This window comes from Sapajus apella, unplaced genomic scaffold, assembly GCF_009761245.1.
Source record: "Sapajus apella isolate SASKATOON/1434 unplaced genomic scaffold, GSC_monkey_1.0 scaffold37, whole genome shotgun sequence".
Classification (NCBI taxonomy): domain Eukaryota; kingdom Metazoa; phylum Chordata; class Mammalia; order Primates; family Cebidae; genus Sapajus; species Sapajus apella.
The window spans coordinates 21,638,093-21,652,049 of record NW_022436977.1 but is presented as its reverse complement, the minus strand read 5'-3'; the positions used below and the strand labels follow the sequence as shown (position 1 = coordinate 21,652,049).

Below are 13,957 nucleotides of genomic sequence, written 5' to 3'. Positions count from 1 at the left end.
ACTCAACTGCATTTCTATTCTGGCCTTAAGTCTCCATCTTCAAGCCAAAGCTGGAATTCTATTCCTTTTTATGGTTAGGATTATTGCCTGCGACCATCAGATTCTTAAGCAAAAAGTTCTGTGGCTTGGATTCCCCCTTTTTCCTGGGTATATGATCTTGGAAGCCTCTCTAGGGAAGCATCACAGATAAAGTCAAAAAGAAGCATCACAGATAAAGCCAAGAAGAAAAGAAACCTATGTAACAAGGGCTTAGAAAAGTGAGAGTTTCTACCTGGCAGGGAAATTCTTGAAAGAAGGTAGAGTATTATCTCTATTCCTGGGGGCCACACATTCTATTTGCCAGCCAACTTCCTTTCTTTATCTTCTGCCATATCTCCCCCATTCTGTGCTCTTTTAAGAACAGGAAAATCCCATCACAAAATGCTCTGGGCATCCCTGTCCCTTCAAGTCCAGCAATGACAGCCCACTCAATTTAATAATAACAATAACAGTATGTACCAGCTGGGCATAGTGCTAAACGTTTCATACGCATTATCCTCGGGACAACACTACATGCTGGCTACTATTATTATCTCCATTTTGAAGACAAAGAATCAGAGGCTAAGAAAGTTTGCTACCTTGACCAAGGTCACACAGCTTGTAAGAGGCAGAGCCATCACTCAGATCCTGGTTTTACTGCTAAGCTTACAGTCAATACCAAGTCCAGCTCTCAGTAGTATGTATACAGTTCAGCATTTTCATGTTTTCATCTAATTTTACATCCCAAACATTTTCCTATATTATCAAATATTTGCCAAAAGCAAGATTTTAGTGGTGATTATTTTGAAACATTTAGCTGGTTTTCAATTTTCCCCATTATCAATACTGTAATAAATAGCTTTGTAGATCAATATCTCCCTCCCCAGGGTCAGACGACTGAGTCAAAAATATGGTTCTTTCTAAGGATTCTTACACACACTACTGTCATTTAAAAAAATTTATAATTTTTACTTTAAACATTTAATTGCGTATAGATTTTAGCTCACAGTCTTCTTATTCTGCACTTTGACACACAGTCTCTCCAGGCCAGGGTAGGGAAAGTCCCCTGGATGTGACCAGAAAAGGGAGGGGAGAAGCCCAAAGGGAGCCTTGAGCTTTCCGTCATGTGGCAGGTCTGAACAGGGCTGAAGAACTAGGGCAGGGAATGGGCAGAGCTGACAAGTGGGTTGTAGGTGGAGGTGAAACAGGACAGCTGCAGAGGTGAGGCTGAAGATTGAAAAGCTCTCACTGAAGGACCCTGAGACAGCAGTGAGGAAAGACAGCAGCATTGCATGGACACATTTATGCTAAAAGTACAGTCAGGAGGTGGATGACACTCACAGTGACAAGAAAATGTGCCAAGGAGGAGGGCAGGAAGGGAGAGCAGTGAGCAAGCCTCCTCTCGCCCTTCACCTGGATGAATGAGTTCATGAGTGGCCATCCAAAGTGTCAATACTGGTGTCAACCCCTGCTAAACATGACTTGATGGGCACTTTCCCACTTTAACACAGGCAACTGGTCTTGAAGCACTTTGAAGTTTTCTATTAGACCAGAGTACAAGGCTTGTAATGAATTCTTTAGGAGTCTGTCTTCCTGAGGGCAGGGATTGCGTGTTACTCATCTTTGTCATTACTCAGCTATTAACAATACAGGGTAAGGCCCATTTTGCATCTTGCTGCATCTTTGCTGGATGGATGGACGAATGGTGTCTTGAGAATCTTTTCCCCATTCTGGTGATTTCTCAGTTCAACACACCACTATCCTAATGGCTGTGTGATATGCTTTGGGTACCAAGCTCAACTGTCCATAGAGCATCAGCTTTGAGTGATGATGGTTTTGCACTGATCTGGTCTCACCCTTTGCTCATCATGGCTTGTGAGAGGACTTCGATGGGGCACAGATTGTCACAGTGGAACAGAATGAAGTTGGGAAGGGACCACAGAGGGGCAAGAATGGCTTCTCACATAGGGAGTGAAGCCAAGGCGTCAGCTTCAAGGCTCTCAGATCTGTGCAGCACAAGTCATGCACATGCGTGTTTCCAGAGGCCTTGCTCCCTTTGTCCTTCTGGTTCTGTCCTCCCATGAAGAGCTCATCCCATCTATGGCTTTCTGTCTCACTTCTGTGCTCAGGACTCCTCAATTTGAATCTTGAGTCTGTCTAGGGGCCTTGCTGTCAACGAACACATCGCTCAGTGAAAGGACTATCTTCCTGTCCTCTCAGTCTTTCTTTCTAGTCAAGGACATCATCATCACTAAAGGTGCGTGGTGCCAAGCACTGCACAGTCATTATCTCCCTTAGTCCTCTTCATACGCATATGATTATCCCAACTTTAAAGATGAGACACCTGAAGTTTAGAGAGGTAAGCTCACATGGCAGAAAGAGAAAAGCCAGGGCAGGACATAAACCCATGGTTCTCTGATCTCAAAGCCTCTCATGCTTTTAACTGCAGGCTGCTACACTGCAACTCCACGGGACATCCCAGCCACATCTCAGCCTCAATACACCAATGACTCCACACCACACTCATCCCTTCTCATGTTCTCACATAACCCCAATCACCTGTGTTACATATTTCAGCACTGGATTTAGCTCTTTGTAATTGAATGTGTATGTCTTACATTGTCTGCCAAATTACTAATCCCCCTAGAGTTGAGCTCAGATAAGACTTTGCTTGCATTTCTACATTCCTAGTACAAGGCTGGGCACAGGGTAGGTGCTCACTATATTCCTGTTGAAGTAAGGCACCTTTAACCTCTTTCTGCAGACTATCAGTCCTGATGACTCACAGTTTGACATGAGATTTAGGTGATCTGTCATTGATGATTTTGTGGAAACTGAGTTCCTTGTAAAAGAGAAACTCATGTGTGGCATCTGTATTTATGTACATGCATACACTATATGCACTGATGCAGTGACAATTGGGCAAAGATGAACAAGATCTCAGAGTTGGGAAGGGACCACAGTGTTATCAAGGTATATCACACCGCATTCTCAGCATCAGTAATTTTATTTATTCATTCAGCCATTTAGTACTCATTCAGTGATAAGTATTGAGACCAGGTAGTCAATTAGATGAAGAGGATACAAAAATGAAAGACATTCCTGCCTTTGAGGAGTACAACTTCCCTTGATGGGTAGCGGACCGTGTCCTGAGAGTATATTAAAATAACGAGTATGGGGCCAGGCAGTGGCTCACACTGGTAATCCCAGCACTTTAGGAGGCCAAGGAGGGAGGATTGCTTGAGTCCAGGAGTTTGAGACCAGCCTGGGCAACATAGTGAGACCTCACCTCTACAAAAAATAAAAATAGAAAAATAGCTGGGTATGGTGGCACACGCCTGTGGTCCCAAATACTCAGGAGGCTGAGGCAGGATTGTTTGAGCTCAGGAGGTTGAGGCTGCAGTGAGCCATGATGGTGCCACTGCACTTCAGCCTGGGTGCTCCAGCCTGAGTGACAGAGTGAGATCTTGTCTAAAATAAAATAAAATATCGAGTATGTTTCATGACTGGCTGTAAAGTTCTTTTTGCCCCCATGCAGAAATGTGGCCCTAATTTTATAAGAAAATTCAGTGGAAAGTTAGAGTTCAATTTATTGAAATGTATTCAGTTAGCTTTAATGCCATACTCCCATGGCTTATATCAAGAAATGTGGCCAAAGCTCCAGCTCATAGAGTCAAAGTAATTGCGTGTAAATGTGATGACTTTTATTATCTTTTAGTCTGTCCCTGGATGCACTAAGCTTCCAAATGATAAATATATAACTTCCTGCTCTTTATCCCATGCCTTCAATCAACCCTTATAACCAAGATGGGTCCTATTGCTTTGGTTTTTCAGATATGCCATCACTAGATCATATTTGAACTGTTCTCTCTCATCTGTAATGGCAAGGAAACGAAATCTTATTTGTTTCCTTAACAGTACCTCAAATATGCAAAGGTGTATCACCTGTCTTCCATGATAATCTCCAATCTTCTAGCCTACACTAGAACAAGGCCTTATGAAAATTATTTTTTGATAAGGGGATGGGGGCAATTAAGAACTGAGCCCTAATCATCGAAGCGCAATAACCTGTTACTCAAGAAGTGCAAGTGAGCACTGTTTACAGAGAAATAGGAAATGGAAACAAGGATATCAATCTTGAAGGCGCTAAGCGCAGCATATAGGACCTGGATCGTGCATTAGATGAAAATGGCATCCCAGAGGATGGCACTGGGCATTTCCCATGGAGCTGTGAGACCTGCTCTGTGGCTCTGTGGCAGATTTGTAAGGGTTACCTGGGTGTGTGTGGGGGGGTCATAAGTGGTAAAAAAAAAAAAAAAAAAGGCCCCTTCACAATGAACACTACAGTCTACTACCTCCATCTTCACAGAAGTCAGTCTCCTGGACCGATAGAGAAAACACAAAAATTTCAGCTGCTTATGTGTGGATGGACAATCAGGAGACAGCTTTAAAAGGACAAGGCTCTAGTAAAATGTTTGATTTGAATATTTTTTATCTAACTTATGGTTGCTAAATACAAAGAACAGAGGAACAAGAAGACCAACAATACAATGAAGTCCTCAGGTAAGTCTAAAAGGTAGAGTTGTGCAGGACAATGGTCTCAGTATCTTCAACAAAGTCACATATTGAATTAAAGGGTCTCTTTGAAATTAAAGGAGACACAAAGGACATTGCAACCAGATGCAATGCTTGGTTCCTAATTAGATCCTGGTTTGGACAAACTGACTGTACAGACACAAACTGTAGACTCATCCCTGCCACTTCATGCTAGCAAAGACTGAACCACCTCAGCCAGGCATCATGGTCAACATCAACAGTGATGAGTCATGTTGACAGGAGGTACCCTTCATATTATGTGAACAGAAAGCACTACTTTTGTTGTCTTTCTCCCCAAAACATGTACTAGTCTGATCATGAGAAAAATAACAGACAAATCGCAGTTGAGGGACTTCCTAGAGCAGCATCCACAGGGACGGGAAGCCCAAAAAAGAACTCAGCAGTCTTATTGAGTTAATGAGATGCGATCACAATTGAGGGAGGCTAAGATGACTGAAATTTGCAGAATGGAGTGTATGGAGGAAAGACAGCTGAACAGAGAGAGTATTTTAGGGATCTGCAGAGGGGACTTTCAAGTCTTTGGCTGAGTGGTGTGCAAGCATGGGGATGAAATTCCAGGAGGCCAGATAAAGCAATAGAGTGGAGAGGCCGCCTAATACATAAGGCATTTGATAAGAGTCTTCAGAAGAGGCATGACTTAACAGTGGGACTAAATTAAGCTTAGAGTAAAGATTGCTCTGGAGCCATCACAACAAAGCTTAAAAGCAAACCTCCAATAGCTCAAATTGATCTGCAAGGAATTTATTGCTGTACCACACAAAGTCCTTTAAAGAAATAAAACAAAATCCAGTTCTCAACAACATAACACAATAAAAAAATGAGCGAGCATGCAAAGAAACATGAAAATATGGCTCATAGCCAGGAGAAAAATTAATTAGTAGAACCAGATCCAGAAATGCCAGAGATAATGAAATTAGCACTGAGTGATGAATCATTCATACTCCAAACCTCAGCATCAGGCAATATACCCACGTAACAAACCTGCACAGGTATCCCTGAATCTAAAACAAAAGTTGAAATTATTTTTTTAAAAAGCTGACCTCAAAAAAAAAGCAGACAAGGACCTCAGAGAGCTATTTTAAATATTATAAATATGCTCAAAATGCTAAAGAGGGGGTACAGAAAAACATGAACATAATGAGAAGAAAAATGGAAGGTTAAAAAAAAAGACCCAGTGGAACTTCTAAAGATGAAAAATACACACTGGTGCAAGTGCAGTTGTGTTTATCACTAATTCATCACAACCAGTTACAGATTTTTTGTTCCTTTTCCACTCCCACTGCTTCACTTGACTAGCCTTAAAAAAAAAAAAAACTATATACATATAAAAGAAAAATACAATATATGAAACCAAAACTGTACTGAATAAAATACTGCACAAAGATAATAATATGATTTTTTTTTTTTTGAGATGGAGTCTCACTCTGTTGCCAGGCTGGAGTGCAGTGGTGCAATCTCGGCTCACTGCAACCTCCACCTCCTGGGTTCAAGCGATTCCCCTGCCTCAGTCTCCTGAAAAGTTGGTACTACCAGCGCGCACCACCAAACTCGGCTAATTTTTTTTTGTATTTTAGTAGAGACAGGGTTTCACCATGCTGGTCAGGATGGTCTCGATCTCCTGACCTCGTGATCTGCCCACCTCAGCCTCCCAAAGTACTGGGATTACAGGCATAAGCCACCACACCTGGCCAATAATATTATTTTTTTGTGAAAACACATCCAACTACAATGCTACATATTAAACACATTAAAATGTTTATCGTGCAGGGAGGTGAATGGAAGTAGGCTATGAGATAAAAGGGAGAAATTAATTGATCAATTTTAATAAGAGGGGACCTTTACAAAGAGGGGCCTGAGCAGACCAATGATGCTAAGTGCCATGAAATGAGGAATATAGTTAACTCTAAACATCCCAAGGAGGAAAGAAAGGAAATAAAAGGGAGAAAAAGTGGTAGAGAGGGGAACTGAAGTTTCTGGGATAGCTATAAACAACTTTTGGACAAGACCCAGCCAAACCCCTGGAGCCCAAGAGGCAGAGATTAAAACAGTACCAGACTGATTATAATAGCTAACATTTAGATAAGACTATGTGCCAGACATCTTTCTATCCACTCTCCATATATTTGTCAACAACCTGATGAGGGAACATTCCATACGATCGTATGTCAATGGAAATCAATGGAAAATAATGGCAGGTTTCTGTTTAGTCCAGGGCATTGCACAAAAGAGTTTGAACTGGGATCCAAGAAAAGGCTGAGGTAAAATAATGCATCAGGGCCTTGGCTGCGGTTCCTTCTTTGAGACTTAAGGGTAAAAGCAATGAGAAAAAGAGTTATTATATTGAAATGATGATGAGATAGTTTATAAAGACCTCTACATAATTGAGTTAGAAAAATCTTAGATAATATCTAGCTCAGGGGTTTTCAAAAAGGTATTAAGCAGAGGGCCCTATATGCAAGCCAATCATAAGTGAGGATTTGATATGTAAAAGACATGCAAGTGGGGTTGCTTTAGTTGAAGAGGAGGGTCCAGTCCCAGTCCCAACCAGGCAGCCTCCCATCTCCCACACCGTTTCCCACCTCCCCTTCCCCTTACAGCCCCTAGGACCTAGGACCTGATTTTACAGAAGAGGGGTGATGCCGTACACCTGCTTCTAGTCACACATCAGTACCTCCCAACCCTCAGCCCAACTCATTGCTGTCCTCCTCCCCACTCCCAACCCCGGGCAGTTATGAGCAAGAATAGAGCAGGCATATTCCCAGGATCCCTGGCTTTTTTGCAAACAATTTTCTTGAGATATAATTCGCATAGCATAAAATTCACTCTTGTAAAGTGTACAGTTCAGTGGTTTGTAATATAGTCACAGGTTGTACAACAATCTCCACTGTCTACTTCCAAAACATTTTCATCTTAAAAGGAAACCCCATTTCATTAGCAGTCACTCCCAATTATCCCCTCCTCCCAGCCCTAAGCAACCACACTCTACTTTCTCTGTCTCTGAATTGGCATATTCTGGACCTCTCATATGTATGAAATTATGTACTAGGTGGCTTTTTCATACCTGACTTTTGGGGAGTTTTCAGGCAACAGAACATCACTGTACCCTCTGTTCTCTTGCTATCGTGCAAGGCATTCCAGATTATTTCCCAGACCTGGCCAAGGGCTGAGGGTCCCAACCTTGTCAAAGAGTGAACAACCAGAACAAGAAGAGACCAAGGACCTAGGGTGGCTCTGAGCACAGGAAGGGCAGGCCAAAGGGTTCTCTAAAATTCTCAAGTAACAGGCAACTAAATGGATGCCAAGAACACAGCACATCCCAAAAATTACAACCTCATCTTTGACTGCATTCAATCACAAAGCCTCCTTTTGTGATTTTTCTATGGGAAGTTGAAGTTAATGTGTCAACATGTTGAAAGGCAACACTGGGAGGCAGGGCTGTAGAGGGGAGATGCACGTCTGAGTCAGACCAGAAGCCCTCGGTCTCTTTAAGCCTGCTTCTTCATCTGGAAAATGGCTGTAAGGATATCAGCTTTGCAGGAGGTGGTCAGGATTAGTAAAAGTGTAAGTGCCCAGTGTGTTCCTGACGGACTTAGTGCTGGATTAATGGCAGCTGTTATCAATGTTCATGAGGCAGTATGTCCTAATGGTTAGAGCATGGCTTGCAGAGCCAGCCAGACTTGGGTAGGAGACTGGCTCTGCCACTCAAGTTCCTTATCTGCAAAATGGAGATGATAGGTCCCACCTCATAAGGTCATTCAGGGGATTAGATAAGATAACCCTAGCTGATGCCTCCTGAACACTCACTATAGTCAGGCACTTTTCTAAGCACTCTCCAGTGTGAACTCACTCAATCCCTTCAATAATCCTATGAGGTAGGTACCATTACTTTCCCGCTCATACATCAAAGGAAACTGAGGCACAGGTTAAATGCCTTGCCTAAGGTCACTCAGACAATTAATGGTAGTGCTGGTGTGCAACCTCACGCAGCCCGCCTCCAGAGTCCACATGCTTCTCCACTACTCTATGCTGTTAGGGTTTTAGAACTATGCCTGGCACAAAGGATATCCTCAATAAACATTAGTTATTGTGGCTATGAAATAATAATGTATGTATTTTTTTAAAAACATGCTTTGGGAGCTGTTTGAGTTTAAGGAGTTTGACTAAATCTTTAACTTTGGTTGAAGACAGAAGCTGGGTATTACTCATCTTGTATCCAAGAGTTCTTGGGACACAGTGAGTGCCTGGTGTAGAATAAGGACTCAATACATATTGCTGGATGGAGGAATGAGTTTTTCCAACTACTGTATTTATTAATATATAACATGGTAGCCCTTTTGGGGAAGGTTGGTGCTGATTGAACTACAGGGGACCAGGCCATGTTTGACCTACTTTGCCCAACCCTTTGTTTTCCAGGTCACTAAAGGGCCATGATTCTCATAAACATGTTAATTGGTTTACTGTCATTGCATAATCTCCATTCACTGGCTCCACTTCTCTCATCACCCAATTCCAGACAACCACACCCAAACCTGGCTCACTCCTTCTATACACACACATACCTGGCCCATTAGATGTCAGGCTTTTCCACACACTGGAAGGCTCCCTCTCTATCTTGTCCAAGATCTAGTCTCTACCTGTCAGTCTTGTGCCTACTTCTGGAAGGACTCAGACCTCCCCTTTCACCCAAATCTTCATGACTTGGAGTTTCAAAGCTGTGGAATTCCTTCTTTCCTACACCTGGGCACTCAACTCATCCAACTCAAGAGCTGACTCTGTAGCTGAAGAGTAGTAAGCTTGGGACTTACTGACCATTCTCATTAACTGGGCGAAGTCACTCTCTCGGTGGCAACACTTCCTTGTGCCCTTGGACAGACTCCTGGGGCTCTCTGAGCTTCCTCCAGGGATGTTGCATTCTTCCTAGAGCCCAGAGATAGGCCCAGCACATACATGAACATGAAATGCACTAAGCTTTGTCACACACAAAATTCTGCCCAGAAGATCTGAGCCCCCAATAAACACGAAGTTATGGGCAAATCTGGTATACCTGGCTTCAACTAGAGTCCTGTGAGCAAAAATCTTGTGTGGCCTCTCTCCCCAGCTTAATAAACAATTTTGTGATTGCCACCCAAATCAGCATGTGCAGGCCAAGAGGCTGAGAGCTGGCCAGGGTGTGGGACAGGGCAAGGGTGAGGACCCAGAGCAAGCGCTTGGCCCTGGGTGAAGCAGAAAGCCTCCTCCTTTTACCTGCAGTGTGTGACTCATTTCCAAGTATCACTCCCCTCATGATTTCCTCCCTGTCTCCTCCTCTTGCCACCCACAAACCAACTTCCATTTACCGTCTTTTCCCCATGTGTATTTTTCAGTTTTTCCTCTACTAATATAGTATCCATTTCCTATCTGAAATGCTGACCACACGTTTTCTCCCTTCCCCTAACTCTCTGGCCAGAGTCAGGCTACCAGGCCCTGAACAACTCCAAATTCAAGGTGATTTTCCTTGGGTTGCCATCTTGCTGTGGCCCCATGGCCCACACTACAGCTCTGTGCACATCTTCATCGAGCGTGTTCTCTGTGCTCAGAAAGGACACTAATCAGTTTGTAGTTTCCTAATTACTCAGCTTCTCTTCTCATTTCTATCTTGAACCTAGACAGTTCCCAGCCAGGCTCTTAGGAATATGCTAGTAGGTTGCCTAAGCTCAGAAGAAGCAAGGGTGCCAGGCATCTTGGGACATGTGACTCTCACTTCAGAACCATGGTCTGACATGAGCCCAGACATGTGCAGTCTGAGGTCCATGATGAGACATTTTATTTATTTATTTATTTATTGAGATGGAGTCTCACTCCATTGCCCAGGCTGGAGTGCAGTGGCATGATCTCAGTTCATTGCAACCTCTACTCCCCAGGTTCAAGCAATTCTCCTGCCTCAGCCTCCCAAGTAGCTAGGATTACAGGCGCCTGCCACCCATCCCACTAATTTTTGTATTTTTTAAATTATACTTTAAGTTCTGGGGTACATGTACAGAATGTGCAGGTTTGTTACATAGTTATACACATGCCATGGTGGTTTGCTGCACTCATCAACCCATCATTTACATTAGGTGTTTCTCCTAATGCTATCCCTCCCCTAGACCCTTATCCCCTGACAGGCCCACATGCGTGATGTTCCCTTCCCTGTGTCCATTTTAGTAGAGATAGGGTTTCATCAACTTGGCCAGGCTGGTCTTGAACTCTTGACCTCATGATCCACTCACCTCGGCCTCCCAAAGTGCTGGGACTATAGACGTGAGCTACTGTGCCTGGCAGAGACATTTTAGAGAGAGAAAGGTCTTCCTTCCAAATGTTCCTTGGTGGGAACTGTGGGATGGGGATGAGAATGGTTCCGACCGTTTCGTGGGGTTGTTTCTGCCTCCTACCTGTGCACATGACGGCAGCAAAGACCCAGCACTGCCCGTAGCGCACAGGCTGGCACCCTGTGGCGTGCCACTGCTTCAGGATGGCCACGCTGCCAGTCCACTCCGCAGGGTTGGTGCCATCTGTGTAATTCTCACTCCAGTTTCCATTGAGCACCCCATTGTCATCATTGCTGTTGATCTGAAGAGAAGCCATATAGCGAAGTGTTAGAAACGTCCATTTCCTCAACATGTCACATGTGGGCTGCCTTGGAAGACCCATGGGCCTGAGAAGCAGGAGAGACTTTTGACTGCATTTTACTGGGGACTTCCAGACCTTCTGGGGCGGGCTTAGGATGGAGGTTGACTTTTCTGACTTCTGCTCCACTGTGAATTAATTTATTATTCTGTTCCTATCTACCCCTTACTCATATCCTCCTATCCCCTGCAAAACTGGAGCCTGGCTCTGAGAGCTTTAAAAAACACTTCAGAACAGGGGAAATTTAGAAACAACAAGACCGTTTCTCAAACCAGAGCTACACTCACCCTTTCTCAAAACATGCAATTTGGAATTAATAGAGGTGATGGCCCACACCCAGCTATTTCAGAGTTCGGTTGAGAAAACTTGTTACCCACATTCTGGCATCAGTCTCATCCAAGATGGCTTTGCCAGAGGGTCCCTCTTTCACCAGTTGCAGCGGGCAAATGTGAGTGGGCAGGACTTCCCCTGCACAGCCTCCTCCCTCCCCGGGCATATCAGGGACCTCACCATGGCACACACCACTCTGCTGACATAGACGGGGCTTCCCCGCAGGGCACAGTCTGTGGCTGGGTCAGTCTGGAAGTGCAGGCTCTTGTCTAGCAGCTGCAGGCAGATGTCTATGATTTTCTCTTCAAACTTTAGGGGCAGAGGCCGAGAGAGAAGGCAACCATGCTTGTCACGTGGGACGATGTAAAAAGTAATGACCACCTCCCCCAGTGAAATATTAACCCACTTGGAAGGTAACTATGTCAAACAGAACAGCCATGAATTTCCTCCCATTCAAGTGTGGGGTTTCAGAGCTCTAGGGTCACAATTCACCTGGTATTTATGGCCTGCACACCAAATCCCTCCCCTTCACTCCAAGATGACTATTGCTCCTGCTGGGTTGTTCTGGGTTTTTTCCCCAGTGAGTCTGACTGAAAAGTCTCCCTCCTCTCCTCTCAATCCCCACACTCCTAGAAGCCCACAGGATGTTCTTGCTACAACCACATTGCCTCTGCTTCCACACTCACCTGCTGATCCAGCTTAGCATTGGCAGCTACTGCTGAAGTGATGGTGCTAACCTGCCATGGCACCCGTGATTCACTGGGGCTCTAGGCTGACTAATTGCATATGAGTTATGGAAATTTCCCACCGAGGCCAGGCTGGCTCCTCCTGGTTCTTCAGACTTGATATGAAATCCACTCCCTCTGAGACCTTCCCCAGGCCTGAGCCTGCTTTATCTCCACAGCCTTGGGTATGTCCCCTCTCCTCATGAGACTCAGTTACATGATGTTGTCAAGTCTGTCTTTTCCTGCCTGAGCGTCAGCACTGTTTCAGTCCAGCTCTCTTCACAACTCTGGACCTTAGGCCTGGCATGGTGCCCAGCACACTGCAGGAATTCTGTACCTCTTTGCAGAACAAGTGTAGATTAGTGAATTTATTCCTATGTAACACTGGGCAACACAAAGAATTAGGAGGCTTCTCTGATCAATCTTCCCCAGGGGATAGTCTGATCAGCTCACTTTTCTGTTTTAAAATTTTCAAAGGCCCCCTAGAGCCTAGAGAATCAAAGCTCCAACCTCCTTCAAAAGGCACCTAAGTACCTCCCACATCTGGCTTCAACCTACCTCTCCAGCCTCAGGTCTCAATAATCCCCCACACACCCCATCCCCACCATTTTTGCTGCAGCAACACCAAATTCCTGCATTGGGTTAAACCGTTTCCCACCATCGTGTCTTTGCTCATGACTTCCCTCTGCCTGGGATGTTTTCCCCACCATCCATCACTTAGTTAACTCAGTTCAAACAGCTCCTCTCCCAGGAAGCTTCTAACATACCCCTATGCCCAACCAAGGGCTCTTCCCCTTGGCTCTCAGAACACCCTGCTCCTGACTCTCAATCTTTACATATCCCACTGCATGATAATGGACCTGTTTATGTGTCTGAGTCCCCACTACACTGTAAGTTCAGGGAACTATGTTGTATTCATTTTCATATCTCTGGAGCTTAGCACCCTGCCTGGCACTGAGGAGGCAATCAACATATATTTAATGAAGAAGAAAGACAGAAATGAGCCAGGCGCGATGGCACACACCTGTAATCCCAACACTTTGGGAGGCTGAGGCAGGAGGATCACTTGACCCCAGAAATTTGAGACCAGTTTGAGCAATATAGCGAGATCTCATCTCCACAAAAAATTAAAAAATTAGCCAGGCATGGTGGTGCATGCCTGTAGTCCCAGCTACTTAGGAGGCTGAGGTGGGAGGATCACTTGAGTCCAGGAGGTCAAGGCTGGAGTGAGCCATGATCTCACCACTGTCTTCCAGCCTGGGTGACAGAGTGAGACCATGTCTCAAAAATAAAAAACCAGACAACAACAACAAAAGAGACAGAGACAGAGGGACCCAGGGCTGAGACAGCAGCAACCCCTCACTTCTGTTTCTCACAGATGGCAGCCAACTCCCATCCAGGTCTCTCGGATGCCCAATCTGCCCATGCTGAGTGAGGATTGGGGATGTAAGTTGGGGCCAGTTGAGGCTGCCATATCTCATCTTGGCTATAGCCACCCCTAGGCCCAGGCTGGGGCTGGAAGGGCACCTGTGTTGGAGTACTATTTGGGCAGGTCCAGGAGAGGAGCCCATATCAAGCTGAGACAAGGCTCCACAGGGACGCCCAGAGTTTCCCAGTTGACA

The 13,957-nt window shown here is 44.8% G+C and overlaps 1 protein-coding gene across 1 annotated transcript in view; it reads right to left on the bottom strand.

Moving 5' to 3' along the window:
• Positions 1-13,957, bottom strand: part of TGM5 (transglutaminase 5) — a 32,792-nt gene that overhangs the window by 8,078 nt on the left and 10,757 nt on the right. Inside the window, exons 5-6 of the mRNA XM_032297716.1 lie at positions 11,791-11,919; positions 11,046-11,223 (exon numbers count right to left, since the gene is read on the bottom strand). Coding sequence (XP_032153607.1) covers positions 11,046-11,223; positions 11,791-11,919 — 307 coding nt within the window. The remainder of the gene's footprint in view (positions 1-11,045; positions 11,224-11,790; positions 11,920-13,957) is intronic.